Below are 23,666 nucleotides of genomic sequence, written 5' to 3' on the forward strand. Positions count from 1 at the left end.
CTAGAGAATTCAGTGTGTTTACTGTATGCCAGAAGCCTGCAACCCAGAACACAGTGTGACTCCAGAACATTTTCATCACCCTAACCAGAGACCTTGTCCCTGTTAATAGCCTCCCACTGTTCCCTCCTCTTCGGGCTGCTGGCAGCCACTACTCTACTTTCTGCCTTGTGAGGTGGCTTCTCCTGAGCATCGGATATAAACGGATCATGTGATATGTGGCCATTTCTGTCTGGTTCTTTCATTCAAGGTTGTCTTCCTGTACTCATGTTTATGTTTAGCAGTTTAGCATATGTTGGTACTTATTTGTTTTAAGTCTAGCATGTCAAGCAAATACTGATAGTTGTTTTCTTTGTTTTGAGACGGGGTTTCTCTGTGTAGCACAGCTATCCTGGAACTCACTCTGTAGACCAGGCTGTATCACAGCCTGTATCACAGAGATACATCTGCTTCTGCCTCCTGAGTGAGTGCTGAGATTAAGTGTGTGCACCACCACCGCCTGGCAGATGTTTTTTGGCTATTTATTTTAATAGATTTTTATGTGTATCTGTTTGGCCTGCATGTATGTCCTTGTGAGGGTGTCAGATCTTGGAGTAATAGACACTTGTGAGCTGCCATGTGGGTGCTGGGAATTGAACCCGGGTCCTCTGGAGGAGCAGTCAGTACTCTTAACCACTGAGGCATCTCTCTATCCTAGTTGTTTACTTTTTTCTCTTTCTTTTTTAAGATATATTTATTTTATTATGTAACAGTGTTCTGCTTGCCTGCACACCTGAACTCCAGAAGAGGGCACCAGACCTCATTGTAGATGGTTGTGAGCCACTATGTAGTTGCTGGGAATTGAACTCAGGACCTCTGGAAGAGCAGACATATCTCCAGCCATATCTCCAGCCCTAGTTGTTTACTTCTATGTCATAGTTTTTTTAGACATTTTTGTCTAAATATTATTAATTTTTATTACTGAAAATTTTATGTTACTGTTATTTTGTATGTGTAGTGAATGTGTGTGAACATACATGAGCCACGGTGACCTTGTGACAGTCGCTGGTAACTTTTGGGGAGTTCTCTTCTTTTACTGTGGGATCCTGGGGTTAAACAGGCACACTGGGCTTGTGTGGCAAGCGCTTGTATTTTACGAGCTATCTTCTTTTTTTTTTTTTTTCTTGGTATTTTTGAGACAGTCTTACTGTGTAGCCCTGGCAGTTCTAGAACTTACTGTGTAGACCAGGCTGGCCTCAAACTCTGAGATCTGCCTGCCTCTGCTTTTCAGGTACTGGGAGTAAAGGTGTGTGCCACTGTGCCTGGCTCTAATGAGCCATCTTGCCATACGTTATACATACTTACATACATACATACATACATACATACATACATACATACATACATACATAAGACGTACATACGTACAACAATTTTTTCAGTTAGACTTGCATTTTTTTTTTATCCCAGCTATCTTGAAATTTCCTATATCTTCAGCCAAGCTGGTCTCTTAACTCTAACCAGTGATCCTCCTGTCTCAGCCTCTCAAGTGATGAGATTATAGGCATGCACAACTATGTGTCTTTTCAGTTTTTATTTTTTAAAATGTATTTCTTGTGTATAATATCTGCAGGTATGCCTTCACACCAGGAGAGGGCACAGATCTCATTATGGTTTCAAACCACCATGTGGTTGCTGGGAATTGAACTCAGGACCTCTAGAAGAGCAGAGAGTGCTCTTAACCTCTGGGCCATCTCTCCAGCCCAGTTTTTATTATTTTTACAAGGAGACTTTTTATTAGTCTCCCTTTTTATTAGTAGTTATAGTTTGGGGGATGATAGTTGTGTTCAAAACTGTCATTATAAACATTTGTAGTATTGGGTTACAAATAAAATACATCGTACTACAAAATATTTCTAAATTCTTTAATTAAAACTGGAAAACACTTTAACGTAAGACAGATGTGCTCATGTTAACTTCAAGAACTTTTCTAATTCAGTAAAAGGCTTGTTATAAGTGGGATTTAGGTAGAAGACTAGCCTGATTCTGAAGAGAATTTACCTCATAATCACTTTCCCCACTGAAAAAGTAACCGAAATGATTTATGATACAGTTTTCAGTGGAATTTTTCAGATGTGTAATTCCTCCTGGAAGCTATTTTCAGGCTCTTTGTAAACAATCAAAACAAATCAGTAAAGAAACGGCACAGTTCACAAGCTCACCTCATCTCCAGTGGACATTAGTCGATGCAGTGCATATTTCCTTCCAGCGTCGCTACGGCCTTTCCACTCCCCTCTGAAGGTCGGTGAGCAAGGACTTAGGAAGACTAGAATGGGGGACCTGCAGTCATGTTGGGTAACAGAAGTCTGAGAGAAGACTCATCAGGTGAAGGAGCTTGTTTCCAGCCTTGACAGCCCGGGTCGATCCCCGGGAACCACAGAGTGAAGGGAGGGGACTCCTTCAACTTGTTGCTTCATCTCCACATGCATACCGTGGTTTACTTGGTGTGACAGTGCACACACACATGCGCACACACACCCACCCCCCCACCCACCCCCCCGAAATCGCTACAGAATCAGGTCAAAGTAAGGGCACAATAAGAAATGTCCTAAAGGTGAAAATACTTGTAAATTACAAAATGGATGGAAAAGAGTGAGTGTGGGGATGTGCCACATTCTGTTCATTCGTCAGATGATAGGCATCTGGGCTACGTTAACTTCGGTTGGTACAGCTGATGCTGCTGTTGGTGTTTACATACAGACAGGTTTGGGACGTTTGTTTTCCGTTGTTGGGTATGAACCTAGAAGAATCCCTGAGTCATAAGTATCTTTCTGTAACTTTTTCTTTATTACATTTTAAAGATGATTTTATGTCTGGGCGTTTTGTCTGCATCCATGTCCGTGTACCAAGTGCATGTCTGGTGCCTGTGGAGGCCAGAAGTTGGTGTTGGAGCCCCTGAAACTCTCATTCCAGGTTGTTGTAAGCTGCTGTGTGGATGCTGGGAACTGAACCTGAGTCCTGTAAAGCAGCCAGTGCTCTTAACCACTGAGCCGTTCCTCCAGCTCACTTTTTCACTGTCTTGGTGGTTTTGCAGCCTGTGGTCTTAAACTATCAATTTATCTTTTTCTTTTCAGAGACTGTTGCCCAACCCAACTATTAACATGTTTTCTTTTAAGAACTTTATGGTTATAGCTCTTCATTAAGTTTTTGTTTTTAGTTGTGTGTTTTTTTTGTATGTATGTATATGCACATGAATTCTGGTGCCAATGGAAGCTAGAAGGGGGCATTTGATCCCCTGGAGCTAGAGTTACAGATAGTTATGAGCCTCTCAGTGTGGACTTTGGGTACCAAATTCAGGTCTTCTCCAAGAACTGTGAGAACTTTAAACCATCAAGCCATCTCATGAGCCCCCAGTTTTAGGTCCTCATGACTACCAAGTTCTTCACTGACTGAATCTTCAGATGGTCATAAGCTGTTTGCTAAGGGTGGTGCTCTTGTCTTGGGACTTATTTTCCTTTTACTTCAACAAGTCAGAAAGAGCCTTGTCCCTTGGAAAACATTTGTGTTTCTTATAGGATTTAGTTTCTCCATATTTTATTGTCTTTTCCTTGTTTTTTTTTTTTTTTTTTCTTCTTCTTTTTTTTGAAGGTAACAAATGAAGAGGACTTTATTAGAAAATTGGACTGTAAGCCTGACCAGCATCTCAAGGTGGTTTCCATTTTTGGAAATACCGGTGATGGAAAGTCCCATACCCTCAACCACACTTTCTTCTATGGCCGAGAAGTCTTCAAAACTTCCCCTGCTCAGGAGTCCTGCACAGTGGGAGTGTGGGCAGCCTATGACCCAGTCAATAAAGTAGCAGTGATCGACACAGAAGGACTCCTGGGGGCCACCGTGAACCTCAGCCAGAGAACACGGCTACTGCTAAAGGTCCTGGCCATCTCAGACCTGGTCATCTATCGAACTCATGCAGACCGGCTGCATAACGACCTCTTCAAATTCCTTGGGGATGCCTCTGAAGCTTACCTGAAGCACTTTACCAAGGAACTCAAGGCTACCACTGCACGCTGCGGCCTGGATGTTCCCTTATCCACCCTGGGCCCTGCAGTTATTATTTTCCATGAGACTGTGCACACTCAACTTCTGGGTTCTGGTGAGTAGACAGTGCTATGTCATAGATTGACCTTTTAATGCACAAGGAGGTGGCCTCTGAGATACAGTATGGTGACAGCAGAATGCCCAGAAAAACTTGTACCCAGGCAAGTCTTTAGAAAATGTTCCAAGAAGGCTGGAGTAATCAATTATGGCAAGGATTAAGAAGTGCTAGTGGACTAAAGGTCCTGGGAGATTGGGATAAGGCCTCCTTCCCTGGGATGCTGATAGTGAAAGCTTGATCAGAGTGGGATCAAGAGAGACTGAAAGAGCCAGGTAGAGTGATGAATGCCTGTAATTTCAATATTCAGGAAGATGAGGCAAGAGGATTGTGAGTTTGAGGCTAACCTGGCTACATAGTGAGACCCTGTTACACTGGAACAAAAGCAAGGCAGGTGTGTATGGTGGTTCATGCCTGGAGGCCCAGCATTCAAGAAATAGAAGGGTTAGTAGTTCAAGGCCATCCTTAGCTATGTTATATCAGAGGCTAGCATAGGCGACATGAACTCTTGTCTCAAACAAACAAACAACAACAAAACCCAAAAAAAACCCCAAACCAAAACCAGACAGAAAGCAAGAGAGATAGACACAGACATTGTTACAAGGTTTGGGAGTATGCTGAGTGAATTCTAAGAGTTTCATAGAGGGAAGTAGTGGGAGCTGATGGCTCATGTGGAATTTCTAAAAACTTCCCTTTTAAAATATTTAAATATTTAAGATAATGGTGTGCTGATGACGGTGATCTGTTAGAGAAGGGGGTACATGCAAGAAAGAGATGCCTTGAATGCTGGAGGCCTTGGTTGAATTCTGAGCCCCTCGAAAGAAAAGGAATGTGGTCATACACACCTGTAATCCCTGCACTTGGGAGGCATTCCTGGCCAAATTCCTGCAAGTCTGAGGCCATCCCGGTGTACACAGTGAGACCCTATCTCAAAACAGAAATGAAAAAAAAGAAAAGGAACAGAAACGGCTGGAGTGTTTCTCAAGTGGAGGGGTTGGCTGAGAGCTTGGAGAGTGACAGTTCACCTGTGTGTGTCTACAGGAGAGAGAACGGGATGTGTGGAGGTAGAGGTGCTGACTGCATCTGTCCTATGTTACCTGTTCCTGTTTTCTTTGGGAGATAACAGAGTAGTATTATCAGGTGTGGCAATAGTTATTAGATGTGGCGGGGATAATGGTCTGGCCCTAAGCAATCCCACTCTTCACATCTGTATATTCATTCAGTCAGGACAGTACCCGTGTCATGTGCTAGACAGAGAGGTGGCGAGCGCGTCCACTTGTCTGTTCTATAGCATGTGTAGGCATTGGGGTTGTGGGACTGGAGAGGAGAGACCACACATCTCGGGGGGTCTGCAGGTTGAGCCTTCAGGTGGCAGAGGAGGGAAAAGCATGTTTCGGGAGGAGCAGCTGCCCGCAAGCTTCCCGGGAACACTTGTGCGCAGGGAGCTGCAGCTGGTTCTGCAGTAGATTCTTAAACTCCAGCATCAGCCCTTGGGATGCACTCTATCTCTGCCTTCCAGAGGGCTCTCTTAAAATAAAAGCTTCATTTATAATTTAGATACCCCAGCCTGTGATATTCCTGCTTGCTTTCAGTCATATAAAATATACTAATACAAGCCAAGAAAAAAGATAATCTAGTAGCTGGGTATGAGCACACATGCCTATAATCCCGGCACTCAGGAAACCGAGGCAGCAGGATCTCAACTCTGAGGCCAGCCTGTAACAGTGAGACCCTGTTACAGGAACCAAAAATAAGATCAAATTTACTCTAAACTCTGTATGTTTTTGGTTGTAAGCCTTTAACGGCTGAGCCATCTCTCCAGCCCTAATCTAAACTCCTAAAGGTGGCGTTTTATCTAACCCCTGTCAATGTGTCTGGCCATTAGTTTCCCTACCTTGACCCTCTCCTTACTCTGTGTGTTTGCCCATGTGCACATGCGAATGAGTATATATATGCATACATATGTAAGTATGTATATGTGTGTGTGTATACATAAAGACACACACATACATACACATTTATGAATATGCACATGTTACACACACACATGCTCCCCACTAGCTGTGTCATCATTTCTGTGTTCTTACCTTGGGATGCGCTGTCTGTCTGGTCCACTTGCTCCGCTAGCTCTCCATCGCTCATACTGAGCTCTCATCTGGGCCAAGCCTTCCTGACTTCCTATGATGTGGTCCTTCCTGCGCCCGAGTGCTGACACACTCGACCATTCACCCGCTGTCCTCTCAGCTGGAACCATCCTGTGTGTGGTTACTTTTTTGGTGTTTTCCATGAGAATGGAAACAACACGAAGGCAGAAATGTTGCCTGTTTTACTCGCTGCTCCATGTGTCTTAAAGAGCCCAGGGGAATGTTTGGTGCACAGATGTGTGTTGAGTGAGAAGTTAAGAGTTGTGCCCACTTGAAGCAAAGCTAGATTGTGTTAGAGTTGGAGATACTTGAGGATCAGGGCATGGGTGGCCTTGGAGCAGTTCTCTGAAGGATCCTGGGCAGAGACCTATACAATGTTAGTTTCGTATTTCAAAGCATCCGCCTTTCTTCCCACCCCAAGGACCAAGTAGAGGAGCATGCCTGAAGTTGGGGAGTCTCCATGGTAGTCAGTAGGAAGGTTTGGGGACTGAGCCATGACAGTAGTAGTAAGGGGGGTTGTTTGTGGTAATCCTGCTGAGTCATGACCTTCCACAGTAGAGGAAGGGACTAAATGGGAACTGGCTGTGAGATAAGGTGAGGAGGCAGGAAACTCTGGCACAGGATCCTCCTTGTGATCAGTCCTTCTAAGTCATTCTGGCTCTTCACAGCCTGAGGGGCAAGGTTTGTCAGCTCAAGCTTTGGAAATAACCAGCCCTAGAAGCCAGCTTTTTGCCTTGTGTTATGTACTATGCTGTGTGTAGCAGCCCCAAATGACAGCACAGGGTACTGCTTGCCATATGTCACCAAGGAGGTCCTAGCAGAAATGGGGATGGAACCACAGTCCTCAATTTCTCTGAAATCTGGAGCCTTTTCTAGAGCAACAGGCCTTCTTGAAGCCTTGAGACAAAGTGAGGACAGCACGGTAGGAGGAGTGCCCGAATGTGGGCAAACTGGTCATTGAATTTCTCTTGTCTTAGTAGCTGGTTAGTTTCAGATCTCTGTTCAGTCTTGTTGCTGTTCTGGATAGAGGAGGGCTAGGTAGGAGTTTAATAGGAAATGGATGACAGGTTGAGTATTCCTTACCCAAAATGCTCGGGACCAAAAGTAAGCTTGCAAGTTTTGGATTTGGAATGTTTGCAAAGGCCTTGCAATAGGAGCACCCTGAATCTGAAGGTCTAAAGTCTAAATGCTGTCCTGGTTTCAGAAGTCAGCCTGGCAGAACCCAGGGTTGGCTGAGGGAGTCACAGTTGGGGACTGGCCTGGTTGGATTGGTCTGTGGACATTTTCTTGAGATTTATTTTTATGTGTATGGATGCTTTGTCTGCATATGTCTGTGCACCGTGTACGTGGAGTGTCTGTGAGGACCATAAGAGGACAGCCTATTCTTTTGGAACTGGAGTCCCAGAGGCTTGTTAGCCAGTTGTGAGCGTGCTGGGGTTCGGACCCAGCTCCTCTGGAAGGACCACCAGTGTTGCTTTCACCACGAGCTTTCCAGCCCCATTTTCATTCTTTCTTTACCAAGAAAAAATTATTTAATGTGTGTGGATGTTTTGTCTGTCTGCATGCCTGTATACCTGAGGAGGCCAGAAGAGGGTGTCAAGACTCCCTGGAAATCTGGTTAGAAACCATTGTGAGCTGCCATGTGGGTCCTGGGACTTGAGCCTATGGAAGCACAGCCAGTGATGTTAAGCACTGATCCATCTCTCCAGCCCCAAACTCCGTTTTTTTTTTTTTTTTTTTTTTTTTAATTTTTTAAAAATTGCTAATTGATGTAGGAAAGTCTGGCCCACTATGGGTACTGCCATCCCTATGCAGGTGGGCCCCAGCTGTGTAAGAAAGTAAACTTTCCTTCCCACCCTCAAGTCGCTTTTGGTCAGCAACCCAGTCAAACCAGCATAGTGTTGGAATCATTTCTGAGTTAGGATATTTGTTTTAGGGATGTCCTGACTGGATTCTGTTACCCTGATGAGTGGAAGGAAGTCATTTGAGAGCACTGATTGCATGCTTGGGAAGGGCATGCAGAGATGTCGGGAGGAAGGGAAGGGGCCAAGTCAGGTTCCTGCGTTGCTTTGGGGGAAGGAGGGTTTCCTGCTACTTCTTTCAAGTCTCAGCATGAGCTGGGAATAGGGAATACGTTTAGAATTATGATAGCTGCTGTCCCTTTAAGTTTGAACTAGTGTACCTTCAGTGTTTGAGTGATTTTGTTAATGTGTCTTTGTAACCACACCTTCACCTCTAGAAGGTGCACTGTGTGCAAGCCAGTCCGCCCGCATCGCCAGCTTCGTGTGGCTTCACAGCTTCGTGTAGCTTTACAGCTTCGTCACCTAAGACTCGCATTCTCGAAGTGTAGAATTGTGAATGCTCACTGGTAGAGAGCCCGCTAAATGGATCCGCGGGCTGGAAAACTGCAGCTCTGTAATCACAGGGCTCTGTGTGGTCACAGAGCAAGCTGTGCAGGGAGGTGGTAAGTGTGGCAGAAAGGGCAGGAGAACACAGGCCACATTTGTCTTTCCTTTTATGCTGATGTGTCTACATTTCTCTCCCAGTGAACCCTTTTCAGGATTCTTCTATGTTACACATACAGATGCAATGTGTGTGTGCACATTACATCACAGTGTGTAAGCCAGTGAGTCACACACTCATGTACTCAGTGCCAGCTCATGAGATGCCCGTGCCCTCTCCTTTCTCCTTTTTAGTCAGCGCCAAGCAGATGCTATATTTCTAACCACACAGTAGCTGCGCCCGTGCGTGCTTTACATGTGCCGAGTTAAAATTTGTCTTTCTTTCTTGGTGAAAGGTAGGTGACTTGTTTTCAAGAAGGCGTTCACTGCCACTTGCCTTTCTGCTACAGATCACCCCTCAGAGGCCCCCGAGAAGCTCATCCAGGACCGCTTCAGGAAGCTGGGCCGCTTCCCCGAAGCCTTCAGCTCCATCCATTACAAGGGAACAAGGACATACAATCCTCCCACAGACTTCTCGGGGCTCCGGCGCGCTCTGGAGCAGCTGCTGGAGAACAACACCACCAGGTCTCCCCGGCACCCAGGGGTCATCTTCAAAGCTCTGAAGGTCAGTCGGCTCCTGCCCTGGGTACTCCTCAGGCCAGAGAAGGCTCAGTCCCCAGTACTCCCAGTGCCGGTGCTTGGAAGCCTGGGAGTGTGGTGGGGTTGCACATGGCATGCACCTTCGTCTTGGCAGGAGCTCCGGGGGAAAGGAATCTTGAGTCAGTAAAACAATTGATAAAGGCCGAGGAGGTGGTAGCCCAGTTGGTAGACTGCTTGCCCAGCAGAAATTTATCCCCATCTTGGCTCCCCTGCACCACATAAACTGGGCATGGTGCTACATGCCTGTAATCCGGGCCCTGGCAAGTGGAGACAGGAACATCAAAAGTTCAAAGACATTTTGGCTGCAAATGATCAAGTCTGAGGGCACCTGGGATTTATGAGACGGGAGCGTTTAGGAGGATCTTTGCATGAGACTTTCTTCAGAGCAGATTCTGAAACTTGGGGAAGAAATTCAAAGGGGATGCTTTCTGCTGTGGAATTGGGTGTCACTCAGTGTTACCTACATTCATGCCCTGTGTCATCTAAAACCCGGAAGTTACTGCGCTAACCTTTTGGGAAACCCATCTCTAAGAATTGTATCATTTTCAGGAGAGATGCCTGGAGAGATGGTTCAGTGGTTAAGAGCACTAACTGCTCTTCCTGAAGACCTGGGTTCAATTCCCAGCACCCACATGGGCAGCTCACAGCTGTCTGTAACTCCAAGATCTGACCCCCTCACACAGACATTCATGCATGCAAAACACCAATGCACATAAAATAATAATAAATAATTAAAAAAAAAGAATTATATCATTTTCACATCATTAAAGGCATGATGGCACATGCTTTCAATCTCATTACTGTGGAGGCAGCTCTCTGTGAATTTAAGGCCAGCCTGGTCTACATAGTGGGTTCCAGGCTAGGCAGATCAAGATAGTGAGACCCTGTCTCAAAAACAAAACAAAACAGAAAACTGTAATTTTTTTTTTTTTCCAAGTCAGGCACATAGTGGATCCATGCCAGCAGTAGGATCACTGTCATTTTGCTAGCACAGTTTAATAGATCCCTGTGGTAAAGTTCCTGGCTTCCACCTGTAGCATGTTCTGATGGAGGGTGCTTCCTGCTTTGTAAGACAGAGCTTAGCACTTGGAGAGAGACCCCAGTGTCGACCACGACAGGTGCTGTGTAATCTATCAGGCGATTCTTCTGGTACCCTTTGGTGGTGTTGTTGTTGTTTAAATTATTTATTTTTTATGTATCTGTATCTGGTGTCTTACCTGCATGTATGTCTGTGAGCCATGTGCGCACTGCTTGTGGAGGAAGAGGAGGGGTTGGGTCCTGGGGCTGGAGCTACAGATGATTGTGAGTTGCTGTAACTGGTGGGTGCTAAGAATCAAGTCTGGGTCCTCTGCAAGAGCAGCAGCAGGTGCTCTTAAACTTCCCAGCCCCTCCCCATGCCCGTCTTTGAGGTGAGAGTCTTACCTTGTAGCCCTGGCTGTCTTGGAACTCACTGTGTGAACCAGACTGGCCTTGAACTTTCAGAGATCTGCCTGCCTCTGGCCCCTGCGTTCTGGGACTAAAGGTGTGGGTCATTACGACTAGCATTTGGTTTTATTTTTTAATTATGCACGTGCAGATGACTGGCCCTTGGAGGCCAGAAGAAGGCTTTGGGATCACTTCGTGCTAGAATTACAGGCAGTGTGAGCCAAACTTGGATCCCGTGACAGAGCAGTACCTGCTCTTAACTACTGAGCTTCTGTGGCCCTCTCTCCTGCTTTCCTTTAAGACAGGGACACATGTAGCTCAGGTTGGTCTGCTGTTTGCTAGGCTAACCTTGAACTCCTGTTTGTCCTGCCTTTAACTCCCAAGGCTGAGTTACAGATAGGCGCCTGGTCGTGTTGGTGTGCGTGAGTGCAAGCATTCACACTCGTAGTGTCCTGGGCCTTATCTAGACAGGAGACGTCTGCATTGTATAACGTCACTGCACTCTTAAAGTGCGCTGCTGTCGATGAGTAATAAGTTGCTGGAACAGTGGCAGAGGTGAATGTCAACATAAGATACCTAGGGACCGTGACTCAGGGTTAGAGGTTATTGAGTTCAATTAGAGGTTGTTGAAAATTACCAATTAAGAATGGGTTCAGTGTCTGTGTGGGCCGTGCTGTCCCCAGGGTGATGTGTGAGGTCTGGGCTGAGTCCATGGTTCTACTTCAGCTCAGGGTTATGTTTCTGGTCTGTGCTGTCACCAAAGACTGTTTGGAGGCCCCTAGCCCGGGCTTCTGCTGACTGCGAAGATCCTGGAGGCCACTGTCTCGCTGTGATGTGGGTGAGTGCTGATAGACACCTGAGAGGGAGAAACATGGAGGGCATCTGTGGCACCCCCTCTCAAGAGCCCCCCCGAGACAAAGAGTAGCAGGCTGGACAGGAGGCCACTGAGAGGACTCTCAAGGGGTGTGTGATGAGGCGCTGAAGTGTGGGTCTCCACAGTTGGTGGCTTCTGGTGAGGTCTGAGAGGGGAGGGACACAGCTCTGTTTGGGAGACAGGTCACTGGGAGGTTAGTCATGCTCCAGTGAGTATATGGGCAGCACAGATTGGATGTGTGTGTGTGTGTGTGTGTGTTTTAATTTCTTTGTTTTTTTTCCTCCTTTCGGGGTCATGGGACTGGGGGCATATGTGGAGGCCCTGGGAGGTGAGTGTGATTGGGTGTCTGATGTAGAAATGCCAGAGGGTCAATGAGGGTCTTATGTTGAAAAAAGAGGAACGGAAGGGGAAAAAGTTGTTGCAGTAGTTTTGCTCGATGTGGTGGTATGCCTACAACCTGAGCACAAGGAGGCTGAGGCAGGAGGATTAAGGCCAGTTTGGGTTATATATTTCGGCTCATACAGAGACCACATCTCAAAAGAACAAACCAGTACTCTTCTGCCTACATACAGAAAACGGTTAACCAAACAGAATTGGTTAGGAGTGAAAATTCCAAAGCTGGCAGATGGCTCAGTTGGTGAAGGAGTTTGGTGCCAAGCCTTACAACCGGAATCTGATCTCAGGGACCCACGTGGTAGGAGAGAACCAACCACCACATTCCTTTGACTTCCATGTATATCTATGTGCACAAGTACACACACAATTATAATAAATAAAAATAAAAGAATTCTGGCTTTAAGACTGTATTGAGTGAAGAATTTGTCTACATTCACATCCTTTTGAGTTAGGTTAGGGTAGGTGTGAAGTACAGAAACTGTGGATGCCCCAACACTGGCTGAAAGTGAGAAAGGCCACTCCCAGTCCCTCCCCAGGGGCAGCCAGGGTAAATGCTTCTTTAGTTTTACTTTTCAATTTTGCCACAGTGAGGTTTTTCTAGGCAAGTGCCTTCCTGCTTAGAGCCACATTCACAGCCACCAGTAACACTTTCAGGTAGTAAGGTGTGTATAAATGAAAAAACAAAACCTAAAAAGACACATATTTTACTATCATATTAGCGTAAGTTTGTGACTCTTCCTGTAAGCTCATAAATACTGTATTATGTGAGCTTTTTAGGTCATGTTGCTAACTACAGGATTTCATTGTTCAAATGCATCAGGATGAATAATTATTAGGTAAGATATTATTGGTAAACTTTCTGTTGCAAGTCTCACTCTAGTTAGCTATCATACAAACTCTTTCTAATCGGAAACTAGTTCCTTTGTTACACTCTTTTTGAAGGAAGGATTTGTGACGGGGGAGGACTATAAGCCAGAGACGCTGCCTATCACTCCAGCACTCAGAAGTCTAGAACAAGAGGGTCACTGTGGCTTAAGGCCAGCCTGGGCTACATAGTAAGTTTTATAAGTTCTAGCTTAAGCAATGGAGTCAGACAGTATCGATCTCTTCTAACCCCAATTTAAAAGTGGAGAGAGTCGGGGTGAAGGGATGGCTCTAAGAGCACTGGCTGCTCTTCCCAGAGGTCCTGAGTGCAATTCCCAGCACCCACATGGCAGCTCATAACTGTCTATACCTGTAGTCCCGTGGGATCTTTTTTTTCCATCAAGGCTTTGACTTCAACACATTCTTTTATCTTCAGTGTATGTGTGTGTATACACTTTAATTCACTATTCTTTGTACTAAAATCATCAGCTCATTCTTTGAGCACTTCTTTTCTGCTGTTTGCTTTGTATACACTGTGTCACACACTTGCAGGGTCTTGAGGCAGTGCCAGCATTTAAAAGCTCTTGGAGAGAGTCAAGGGGAGCATTGGCCAAGAGATTGGAGCCATACTGAGGATACCTCTGTGGCTCCCAGGGTGGACTTGTGGACCTGGGAAGGGTGGGAAAGATGAGATAGGAGTTGTCATAAAGCTGGGTGGGTCCTGGCTTAAATACCGTGCTGTTTGTTGACGTGCTTGGTGCAATGGGGCTCAGTGTAGATAATAAGTGACTTGGCAGTTTTGGAATTTTGTTTGGGGAAATCTCCCTCTTAGCTCAGGCTAGCTTCAGTCCGCCTGCCTTAGCCCCTTCCCCCCCCCCCCCCCCCCCCCCCCCCCCCCCCCCCCCCCCCCCCCCCCCCCCCCCCCCCCCCCCCCCCCCCCCCCCCCCCCCCCCCCCCCCCCCCCCCCCCCCCCCCCCCCCCCCCCCCCCCCCCCCCCCCCCCCCCCCCCCCCCCGCTGGGATTACAGGCGTGTAGCCCCACCCTTGGCTAATTTGCATAAATTGTGAGTTATGTTGCTTAAGCTGTTCTCGAGGCTTTTCTGCAAATTCATATACAGCAATGGAAAGTTATCAGTGGGCTGGCGAGATGGCTCAGCCAGTAGCCGTGCTGGCTGTCAACCCCAGTGACCCAAGTCTGACCTCAGGATCATATGGTGGAAGGACAGAACCGGGTCCTGCCGCCTGGCCCTTGACCTTCAAACACATGCTGTGACATGTGCATCGCCTCCCCATAAACACATCTGTAGGTAAACATAATTTTAAAACCTTAAACAGGCCCCTGAGGATCTCCATTCTCATGTGCCACTGTTGTCCTGCAGTACTGGAACCTGTTCCTTGCATCTTTGAAAAATATCTTCATGTGTTACCGCATTCATGTAATTAGAGTACACTGGAGGCAGAGGCAGGAGGATCCCTGTAAATTCAAGGCCAGTTTGGTCTACATAGTGAATTCTAAGCCAGTCTAGGCTACAGATTGAGACTCTATAAAACCTTTAAAAGAAAGGTCACAAAGAGAAACCTTTATAACTTACAAGCTGTGAGCTGGGCGTGGTGTGACTATGCTAATGGTCTCAGCACTTGGGAGGTAGAGACAGGAAGGTCAGGAGTTCACAGCTAGCCTGCATAGTGAGGTTGAGGCCACCCTGGGCTACATGAGAATTTATCTCAAAAACAAATAAAATTCAGAGACCCACCTGCCTCTACCTGCCAAGTGCCAGGATTAGAGGTGTATGCCATCATTACTCTTCTTCTTTTCTTCTCCTTCTTCTGTTCTTGTTGTTGTTGTTGTGTGGTAGTTTGATTAAAAATGGCCCATATAGGCTCATGTATTTGGATGTTCGGGTGCTTGGTCATTAGGGTGTGGCAATACTTGACAGGGATTAGGACCTGTGGCCTTGTTGGAGGAAGTGTGTCATTGGGCCTAGGGGTTTCAAATGCTCACGCCTGCGGATCTGGATGTGGAACTCTCAGTTACCTCTCCAGCACCATGTCTGCCTGCGTGCCGCCATGCTTCACGGTCTGATCATAGTGGACTAAACTTCGGAAATGGCAAGCTAGCACCAGTTCAATGCTTTCCTTTCTAAGAGTTGCCATGGTCATGGTGTCTCTTCATGGCAATAGAACTTTGACTGTGACAGACAGGATCCCACTATGTATTCCTGACTAGTCTGGGACTTGGTCTGTACACTAGCCTAGCCTCTAATAACCCAGAGATACTTCTGCCTCTGCTGGGAGTAAGGGCACGTGCTACCATGCCTGGCCTGATTTCCGTGTTCTTTTTGGGTTTGATAGTCCTAGGGGTTGGAGCCAGGACCTAGTACCCGTTAGGCAAGTGCTTTCTCTGTTCACGTCAGCTCACTTTCGTTACTGAGTGGGAACAATGGCCTTAGAAATGTGATCTGTGAGAAGGAATGACGAATTGGGAGTATGCACTGGCTGCGATTTGCACATGTCAGGGATGTCTGTGGCCCCTGGTGGCTTGCCCATTTGTGCCTGAAACTGGCTACCTGCTCACAGGACCACTTTCCCTGTCATCTGGACACATTGTGTTCTGCAGGCCCCAGGACCATTTTAATTGTGATAACCACTCCTTTCTGTAAGGTTTGCAGTAGCACCAGCCTAGATACCTGTAAACACACCTTCACAGATGCCCAAGTCCCAGTCCAGTAGGGGAATGAATATTGAATAGAAGGGAAACTGAAAATTGAATTAACTGTGCATATCCGTACTTAGAGTTCTGAGCAGTCAGTTGATGCATTTTCATACTGAAGCCATGTAGGTGTCATGTGATACCTTCTTTAGCCTCGGATCCTTAAATGTAGAAACTCTGACTTTCCAGTTCCATCACATTAGGAAGCATCTAGTTAAATATTCGTGAAGTCATTGCTGGAGGGTAGCAACATTGATTGGAGAAAATACATTTGGAACCAGGCCTTCCACTGATAGCTCCTGATAACTGTGCTAACCTTAAAGGTACAATAGAAAGGACCCTACTGTTGCCAAGGCAACTAAAGTTCAAGATCATCTGGTTTCCAGGCAACGAGGTCTCCAATTTTGCCTCAAATACTTTCGCAGGCACTCTCAAGAGACACCCTTCCTTGCCTTTCCTTTGTAGTTTGAGACCTGAGGAAGAAGAGAGACCGAGAACCATGGAATGATGTGAGGTTTGGAATTTTTTTTTTTTTTTTAAGTGCTAGGGAGTGGACCTAGGACCTCATACCTGTACATCACCAGGCCTGGGCTTGGGAATTTTGAGCTGTGAGCCAGTAGGTAGGAGGTTATGTCTATACTAGAGAAAAATTACAGTGGAAGGAGGACGGTTTTCCCCATCCATGTCTAAAATATGGTACCTTTGTTTTTTTTTTTTTTTTTTTTTTTTTTTTTTTTTTTTTTTTTTTTTTTTAATAGTTACTATTCTCTTCCCATATGCTTGATGTTTCTAAGTTGTCCTGAAGCCTGTCAGGGCCGGATATACTATTGTCAGTCCGTGACTTGGGGAAGAGTGGCATGCTGGTTCTCCGAGGGGTTGGGCTGGTTTGTGTAAGAGTTCTCTCTCTGATGTCATAAGAGGTTACTGTTGCCTTTGACAGTACAAGGCAGCAGTTAGTCTGGGTCAGAGAAGGCTGCAGGTCTAAGGGCCCGAGTACCATGGGGTTTGCTACAGCTTGTTTCATGGAAAGCTCAGAGATATTTTAAAATGATCATTTCTGTTGTTTTGAGACAGGGTCTCTTTCACTATGTTGCCCTGGCTGGCCTGGAACTCAGAGATCTACTTGCCTCTTCCTTAGGAATGATGGGATTAAAGGTGTGTGCTACCAGAAGTGGAAAATGCCCCCATTTCTCTAGAGAACTTCGAGAGTAGTGAACAAAGCTGCTTGGGATGATAAAGTGTTCCATCATTGTTACAGGGCGACAAGTCCCTCCTCCGAGTTCAGCCCAGAACGACTGCCAGAGTATAGTGGCATCCTCTGTGCTGGGCCTTGGGAGGTGGAATGGGAGGATTAAGGGGTGCAGGTCAGCCTTGGCCATGTAGTGAATTTGAGGCCAGCTTGGGCTACATGAGACTGTCTTAGGACAAAAAGAAGGCAAGTATTTAAGTTAGCTTTTGGGCTATCTGTTGTAAAACCTCCAAGGCTATACTATTCCTTGCTCTCTCCCATGTCGCCTATAGGAGACACCATGTTCCTTCACTTCTTTCTGCGGCACTTTATTAGATAAACGTTTTCTTGCAGGTGCTAAGTGTTCACCTGCAGGTGCCAGCAGCCAGAAAGACCAGTAACGACAGAGGCTCTTTTCCATTGTTTTGTTTAAGTCGGGCTCTCGTTAGCTCAGGCTGGCCTCACACTCACCACGTAGACAAGGATGACCTTGACTTCATAGCCCCTGCCTGCGCCTCTCAGGTGTCGTAAGCGCAGCTGAGAAAGGTTCTTCGGTCCTGTGCACTGTCTGGTCTAGGCAGTGAGAATGCCTTAGGAAGAAAGGAACACAGTCCCAGCATCAGAACCGCTAACGCACTGTTAGCAGCAGCAGCCGAGGAGCCACACATCTCACATGGGCGGGCTCCTTCGATGCTCAGTGTTCGTTGTGAGCTCTAGTGAAGAAAGTGGTACAGGCATGACAGTGCAGAGCTGTCAGCTATACACTGGAATGACTTTATGGGCCTTGCGCTTAATGCAAAATTTCCATGAACTTTTGTATCCGGGCTGTTTAAAGGAACAGACCTGACAGAGTGAACATACGTATGTGCACACACACACGCACACACGAGTGGCTCCCAGGCAGTATTCCACGTAGTCCAACAATAGCTGTCTCCTGAGGGATAGGCCAGAGATCCTGTATTTTTTCATAAAACTGGACGTCTCAGCAGCCCCAGAGTGGCACTGGAGTCCCAGGGAAACCCTAGAGAGCTGCCAGTTTTCAGTCCACATTGGAATCCCAAAGAAGTAGGTTCTGACACCAGTGAAGTGATCCCTCAGGGGCAGCATAGATGCACTTGCCAGTGAGAGTGAGAGCAAGTTTCCTTCGCCCTTGTTGCTTATATGGGCTCCACCAGGTGTGTCCCAAAGTTACAGGATCTTCTGATTCAGGTGATCCCACCGAGGAGAATCCCTCACGGGTGTGTCCAGCTGCTAGGGGTTAGTTAATTCCAGGTGTGGTTAAGCTGACAAGCAAGATGAGCCATCACACTTTCACCCTGTATCTTTGGTGGTTTTTAAAATACATAAACTTCCCAAATCTTTTGGAGGTTTAATAGGAAGATGATGACCTGCTTTTCCACCATTTTCCTCAGAATTATGCCCAGCTCAGCCTGTCTTAGGGTTTCTGTTGCTGTGATGAAACACCATGACCAAAAAGCAGGTTGGGGAGAAAAGGGTTTATTTGGCTTACACTTCCAGATTGTGGTCCATCATTGGAGGAAGTCAGGACAGGAACTCAAACAGGGCAGGAACCTGGAGGCAGGAGCTGATGCAGAGGCCATGGAGGGGTGCTGCTTACTGGCTGGCTTCACGGGGCTTGCTCAGCCTGCTTTCTTACAGAACGCAGGACCACCAGCCCAGGGCTGGCACCACTCACAGTGGGCTGAGCCCTCCCCCACCAATCTCCAGTTAAGAAAATGCGTAACAGCTGAGTCTCATGGAAGCCTTTTCTCAATTGAAGCTCCTTCTCCAATGACGCTAACTTGAGTCAGGTTGACACACAAAACCTGACAGTACACAGCCGCAAGAGTTAAAATTTCAGTTTCAGGTCTTTGTGCTTTTGCTAAATCCCCAAGCAGATAGAGATGATAGTATTTGTGAAGTCTTTGTTAGCCTGACTCAAAAATTGCCACTTGGTTGCCATCTCCCTGCTGTCCTTCCTGGATCTGAATTTGAACCTTTGTGTGAGTTCTCACCAGTCGGGTCCTAGCTGATGTCACTCAGCGCAGGTACCACATACTACTGTAGGCCCTACAGCTTTCACCTCAGCTTAGGGCTTTATGGAAAAGAAGAGAAACCTATTTTAGTCTTCTGCAGTGCTGGGGTAGAATTTATTTAGGTCTTTTTTTTTTTTTAAATCTTTTATTTATTTTTTATTAATTACACTTTATTCATTTTGTATCCCCCCATAAGCCCCTCCCTCCTCCCCTGCCAATCCCACCCTCCCTCCCCTTTCTGCATGCATGCCACTCCCCAAGTCCACTGATAGGGGAGGTCCTCCTCTCCTTCTTTCTGATCTTAGTCTATCAGTTCTCATCAAAAGTGGCTGCATTGTCCTCTACTGTGGCCTGGTAAGGCTGCTCCCCCCCCAGGGGGAAGTGATCAAAGAGCAGGCCAATCAGATTATGCATCCTCAGCAAGTGCTCTCTCCCTAATTTACAGTTCAGCTGAGGATCCTTAAATAAGCTCTCATTAAGTGAGACTCTTTAAAAAGTTTGAAAGGTGGCCATAGGGGCTGGAGGGATGGCTCAGCATTTAAGACCACTGTCTGCTCTCCAGAGGTCCTGAGTTCAGTTCCCAGCAACCACGTGGTGGCTTACAACCATCTATAATGTGATCCTATGCCCTCTTCTAGCATGCAGCTGTATGTGCAGATAGAGCATTCATCTACATAAAATAAATAAATAAATAAATAATTTAAAGGAATAATAATAATAAAAAAAAAAAGCTGGGCATAGTGGCACCCCCCTCAGAGGCCAGTAGATCTCTGAGTGTGAGACCACTGTGGTTTACTATAGCTAGTTCCAGACTAGCCAGGAAAAAAACAAAACAAAACAAAAACCCAATAAATAGCTAATCAGTCAAAGTTTAATACTTCACCTGGAGCTGGGTATAGTATAATATACATGTAATCCCAGGACTAGGAAGATGGAGGCAGGAGTCTCAGTTCAAGGACAGCCCTGGCTACACGAGAGCCTGTCTCAGAAAGGCCGCCTCCACCAAAGTCCCCTTTATCTGCCCTCAGGCTCTCGTCCCAACACCCCTCCCCCCTTCTTTCACTGAAGGAATAACACCGTATGCTTTTGTTTACAGCTAGTTTCCTTTTTTTCCCCTGCATAGTGTGTGGCTGCCTCAGACTTGGAATGCTGAAGTTAGTAACTCCATCAGGAGGCACCTGAGCGTCCAAAGCCCTGGAAGCCCGTTATTATTTGTGTCATTAGGCTGAGGAATCCTTCAGCTACAAAGTAGTTGAATCTGGATTTGATATGGAAGCACTCTCCACACAAGATGCTCTGCTTCGCAAGCACTTCGCCTTTCATTTCAGTGTTTGCTTTGGCCGTCTGCGGACTTTTAGGTTAATAGACTTGATAAATGACTGGGGAATTTTTTTTTTTCATTCTTTTGAATGTTGAGATAGTTCTGTGGACTAGTCACATTCACGGGGGAGCCAGTGGTTAGAAAGGGGAGGGAAGCCTAGATACTCCCAGCTTGCTTCTTGGCTCCTACCCTTGAGTGTGAGTTCTTTCCCAGAGGAAATGAGCCTCAGTCAATATCTGTGATGGTGTTGAATAAAATGCTGCATGTGTGGGAGGAGCTTGTGCTTTCTAAGGCAATTAAGGGAGAAGAGTAACTTTACTTTTGACCTCTCGGGCAATGAGCTGCTTTCTCCAAGGTGTTCTGTGTTGAGAGTTGGTGCAGGTTGGGTCAGGGAGAAGAGTAAAGATTTTACGTGCGTGGCTCCCTCCGCCATTGTGGTATTTGCAAGAAATCTAGGGGCGAGCAGGCCATCTTAGAAAGGCAGGCAAGGGGGAGCTGGAGCCAGGCTCCCTGAGGGCCTTCACAGATCATCTTCCCTCCTTGGCAGGCACTGAGCGACCGCTTCAGCGGTGAAATCCCTGATGACCAGATGGCGCACAGTTCATTTTTTCCAGATGAGTACTTCACCTGCTCCTCGATCTGCCTCAGCTGTGGGTAAGTGAGAGCAGCTAGGCCCATCCTCCATCCTGGAACCAGCGGCTGAAAGTGTGGCTTCTGACGTAGGCCTGTGGACGGACCGGTCACCAGATTGCTAGTTATGTTATAGAATCTGACAGGACTTGGGCCAGCAAGGTGGCTCAGCGAGCAGGGGTTGCTAAGCCTGATGACCTGAGTTTGATTCTGGGATCCACAAGATGAAAACAGAGCTGTCCTCTGACCTCTGCTCATGCAACATCTGGGTGTGTGAATTTGAAATTAAGAAAGTGATTCCCAGAGGTAAGGACTGAGGATGCCTTGCTGACAAGTGCCAGGTGACCCTGCTGGCTGAGAGACCACCCTCTGGGGACAGTAAGGGCTTTAGGAATACAGGTGAGGAAGACCGGTACAGATCTGAGTTGCTGATTGGCTTCTGGTGCGGGCACTTTTCATGCAGGCGACTGGGTTGCCTGCTCTTCTGTTTCTTCGACCACTGATTTCCGTTGTTGTTTGTTTCATACTATTGTACTTGTTCATCTCGTACTTGAGCGTTCCCACCCTCATTCTCCAGTGTGTGCAGAGCTCTGTGATAGACTTTGACTCTATGGGCTTATTTTTCTTTATAAGGACAAACCTTGAGAACACAGTAGAATTTTCTAAGGAACACTCAGAATTGAGGCCAAGGCCCCACATCCAGGGATTTTCCCTGGATGGATTTGGGCTGTGTCCTTGGCGGTGCTGTATTTACAAGGCTCCTCAGGGTATTTGGAAGTGTGCCTTAAGCTGAGAGCCTTGGCTTAGAATAATTCTCCATCTTTAACCTATAGCACCTTTAGTCGTTAAAATCCAGGCTCCGAATCAGTAGGTCTGGATGGGGCCTGAGGCTTTCTGTGTCTTGAAAAAGTTTCAGGGTGATGCTGTGTTGTTGTTCTGTGAACTCCACAGGCCACAGAGTTACAGCAGTGACTCACAAGTTTAATTTAGCCTGAATCAGAGGAACTCAGTGCTAAGCGGATTGGTTAGCCCCATTTCACATTTAGTAGATCTGCAAAGAACCTATGAGTTGGTGGTTTTCATAGTGCCTGGGTGGGGTGACACCCCTTACCTTGAGGATCACTGTATCACGTTAAGCTGTGGAGGGCAGTTAAATCACAGTCTTCTCACTTGCCTGATGGATCCCGTGAGTCTAACCACAGTGTGCCAAGGCCAGGTTGCTGTGTCCTTGTCCTGTGGACACATCTCCAAGTTCTCGTTACCTCCGAATTGTTTTACTTATTTCAGGGCGCCATCTATTCTGTCCTCCACTCTTGTTCGTTTACAGGAGGAGACCTGAACTCACATTGCTATGAATGGCTGTTGGTCATGGCTCAACAGAACTGTTTCTGGCTTGCGTGAAAAGGTTCTCAGTTTTATAGTAGAGGGAAGGGACGTTTTGGGGGACTTCCGCTTGTGAAGAGACAAGAGGTATTAGTTGCCAGTGACCCATACTTCTTTTTGCTCTGTTTCGGTCTGGCATGACAGGAGTAAGCACTGTTGGGTCATCACCTTTCATTCTGCAGGGTTTCTAGAATTTTCTGTTACCACAGTGAAACCCTAGAGTGCTGGTCTGTTTCTGCCTTGTCAGCCTGTCAGAGCTCACTGTTCATTTGAAAGTGTTCAGCACTCAGCTTCCCCTGGGTACATTGCCAAATTTGGGGGCTTGCTTTTCGTTTTTACCTTTTGGCAACCATGTGGTTTAACTTTCCTGTCTTAGTTGTTCTTCTGTTGCTGTGAAGAGACACCACGGCCAAGACAACTTATAAAAGAAAGCATTTCCTTTGGGGGCTCACAGCTCCAGAGGTTCAGAGTCAGTGACCATCATGATGGGGAAGGTGGTAGCAGGCAGGTAGGCGGGGCCCTGGAGCATTAGCTGAAAACTTACATCTTGAGACACATGCTTTAGGCAAAGAGAGAGAGACAGAGACTGAGAGGGGCAGACAGACAGAGATAGAGAGGGAGGGGTGGGAATGGTGTGGGCTTTTAAAACTCAAAGACCACCTCCAAAATGGTCTCCCAGTCCTTCCCAACTGGGGAGCAAGCATTCAGACACATGACCACGTTGGGACCCTTCTCATTTAAACTAACCGCATCTCAGGCTCACCTCTTTTCTAGTCTTAACTTCTTAACACCTGCTCAGCATTCATCTCTAGTCAAGTTGGTGTCTTCCAGCTCTTCCATTTCTCCTGAGGAGCCAGGCTGATTTTGTTTTCCCCATTTCTCCATTCAGGGCAATAGTTGCTTGCTGTCTGTTGTGAGCCCACTGCCGGTGTGGCAGAGGGGCTTCCAGGTGAACACCCCCTGTGTGCTTGGGACCCCAGGTCTGGTGTGGCCCAGCGACTGTCCTGACACTCCTGTGGGAGTGCCGCTGTCGTCTCAGCTGTCTCACTGTTGTGTTTGGCTTCTTTCAGGGCAGGGTGTAAGAACAGCATGAACCATGCCAAGGAAGGGGTGCCTCACGAGGCCAAGACCCGCTGTAGGTACTCACACCAGTATGACAACCGAGTTTACACCTGTAAGGTGAGTCCGCTGAGCTGCTCCTTACCCCCCAACAGGGAAAATCCTAGAAACCCTGCGATGGTCAGAATGAGAAAGTGCTGAGCCAGCAGCGCTCACCCCTCATTCTGGGGCCTCTTCTCTGCTGCTTCAGCTTGTTCTTCCCTCCTGTCGAGCTCAGGGCTAAGGGTCATCCATTCGCTTCACTTTAGCGGAGCTGCTTCTCAGGAAACCACTTTAGGTGGGGATGTCCTCTGCTGTGACAGGCATG

General features: G+C 46.9%; 1 protein-coding gene across 3 annotated transcripts in view; it reads left to right on the top strand.

The window, feature by feature from the left end:
• Zfyve1 (zinc finger FYVE-type containing 1) overlaps positions 1-23,666 on the top strand; it is a 52,819-nt gene that overhangs the window by 21,098 nt on the left and 8,055 nt on the right. For all 3 annotated transcript variants that reach the window (XM_055592903.1, XM_055592904.1, XM_055592905.1), the window contains exons 3-6: positions 3,625-4,129; positions 9,125-9,339; positions 20,775-20,881; positions 23,311-23,419. In XM_055592903.1, coding sequence (XP_055448878.1) covers positions 3,625-4,129; positions 9,125-9,339; positions 20,775-20,881; positions 23,311-23,419 — 936 coding nt within the window. The remainder of the gene's footprint in view (positions 1-3,624; positions 4,130-9,124; positions 9,340-20,774; positions 20,882-23,310; positions 23,420-23,666) is intronic.

The sequence above is a fragment of the Psammomys obesus genome, unplaced genomic scaffold, assembly GCF_907164565.1.
Source record: "Psammomys obesus unplaced genomic scaffold, mPsaObe1.curated_primary_1811, whole genome shotgun sequence".
Classification (NCBI taxonomy): Eukaryota; Metazoa; Chordata; class Mammalia; order Rodentia; family Muridae; genus Psammomys; species Psammomys obesus.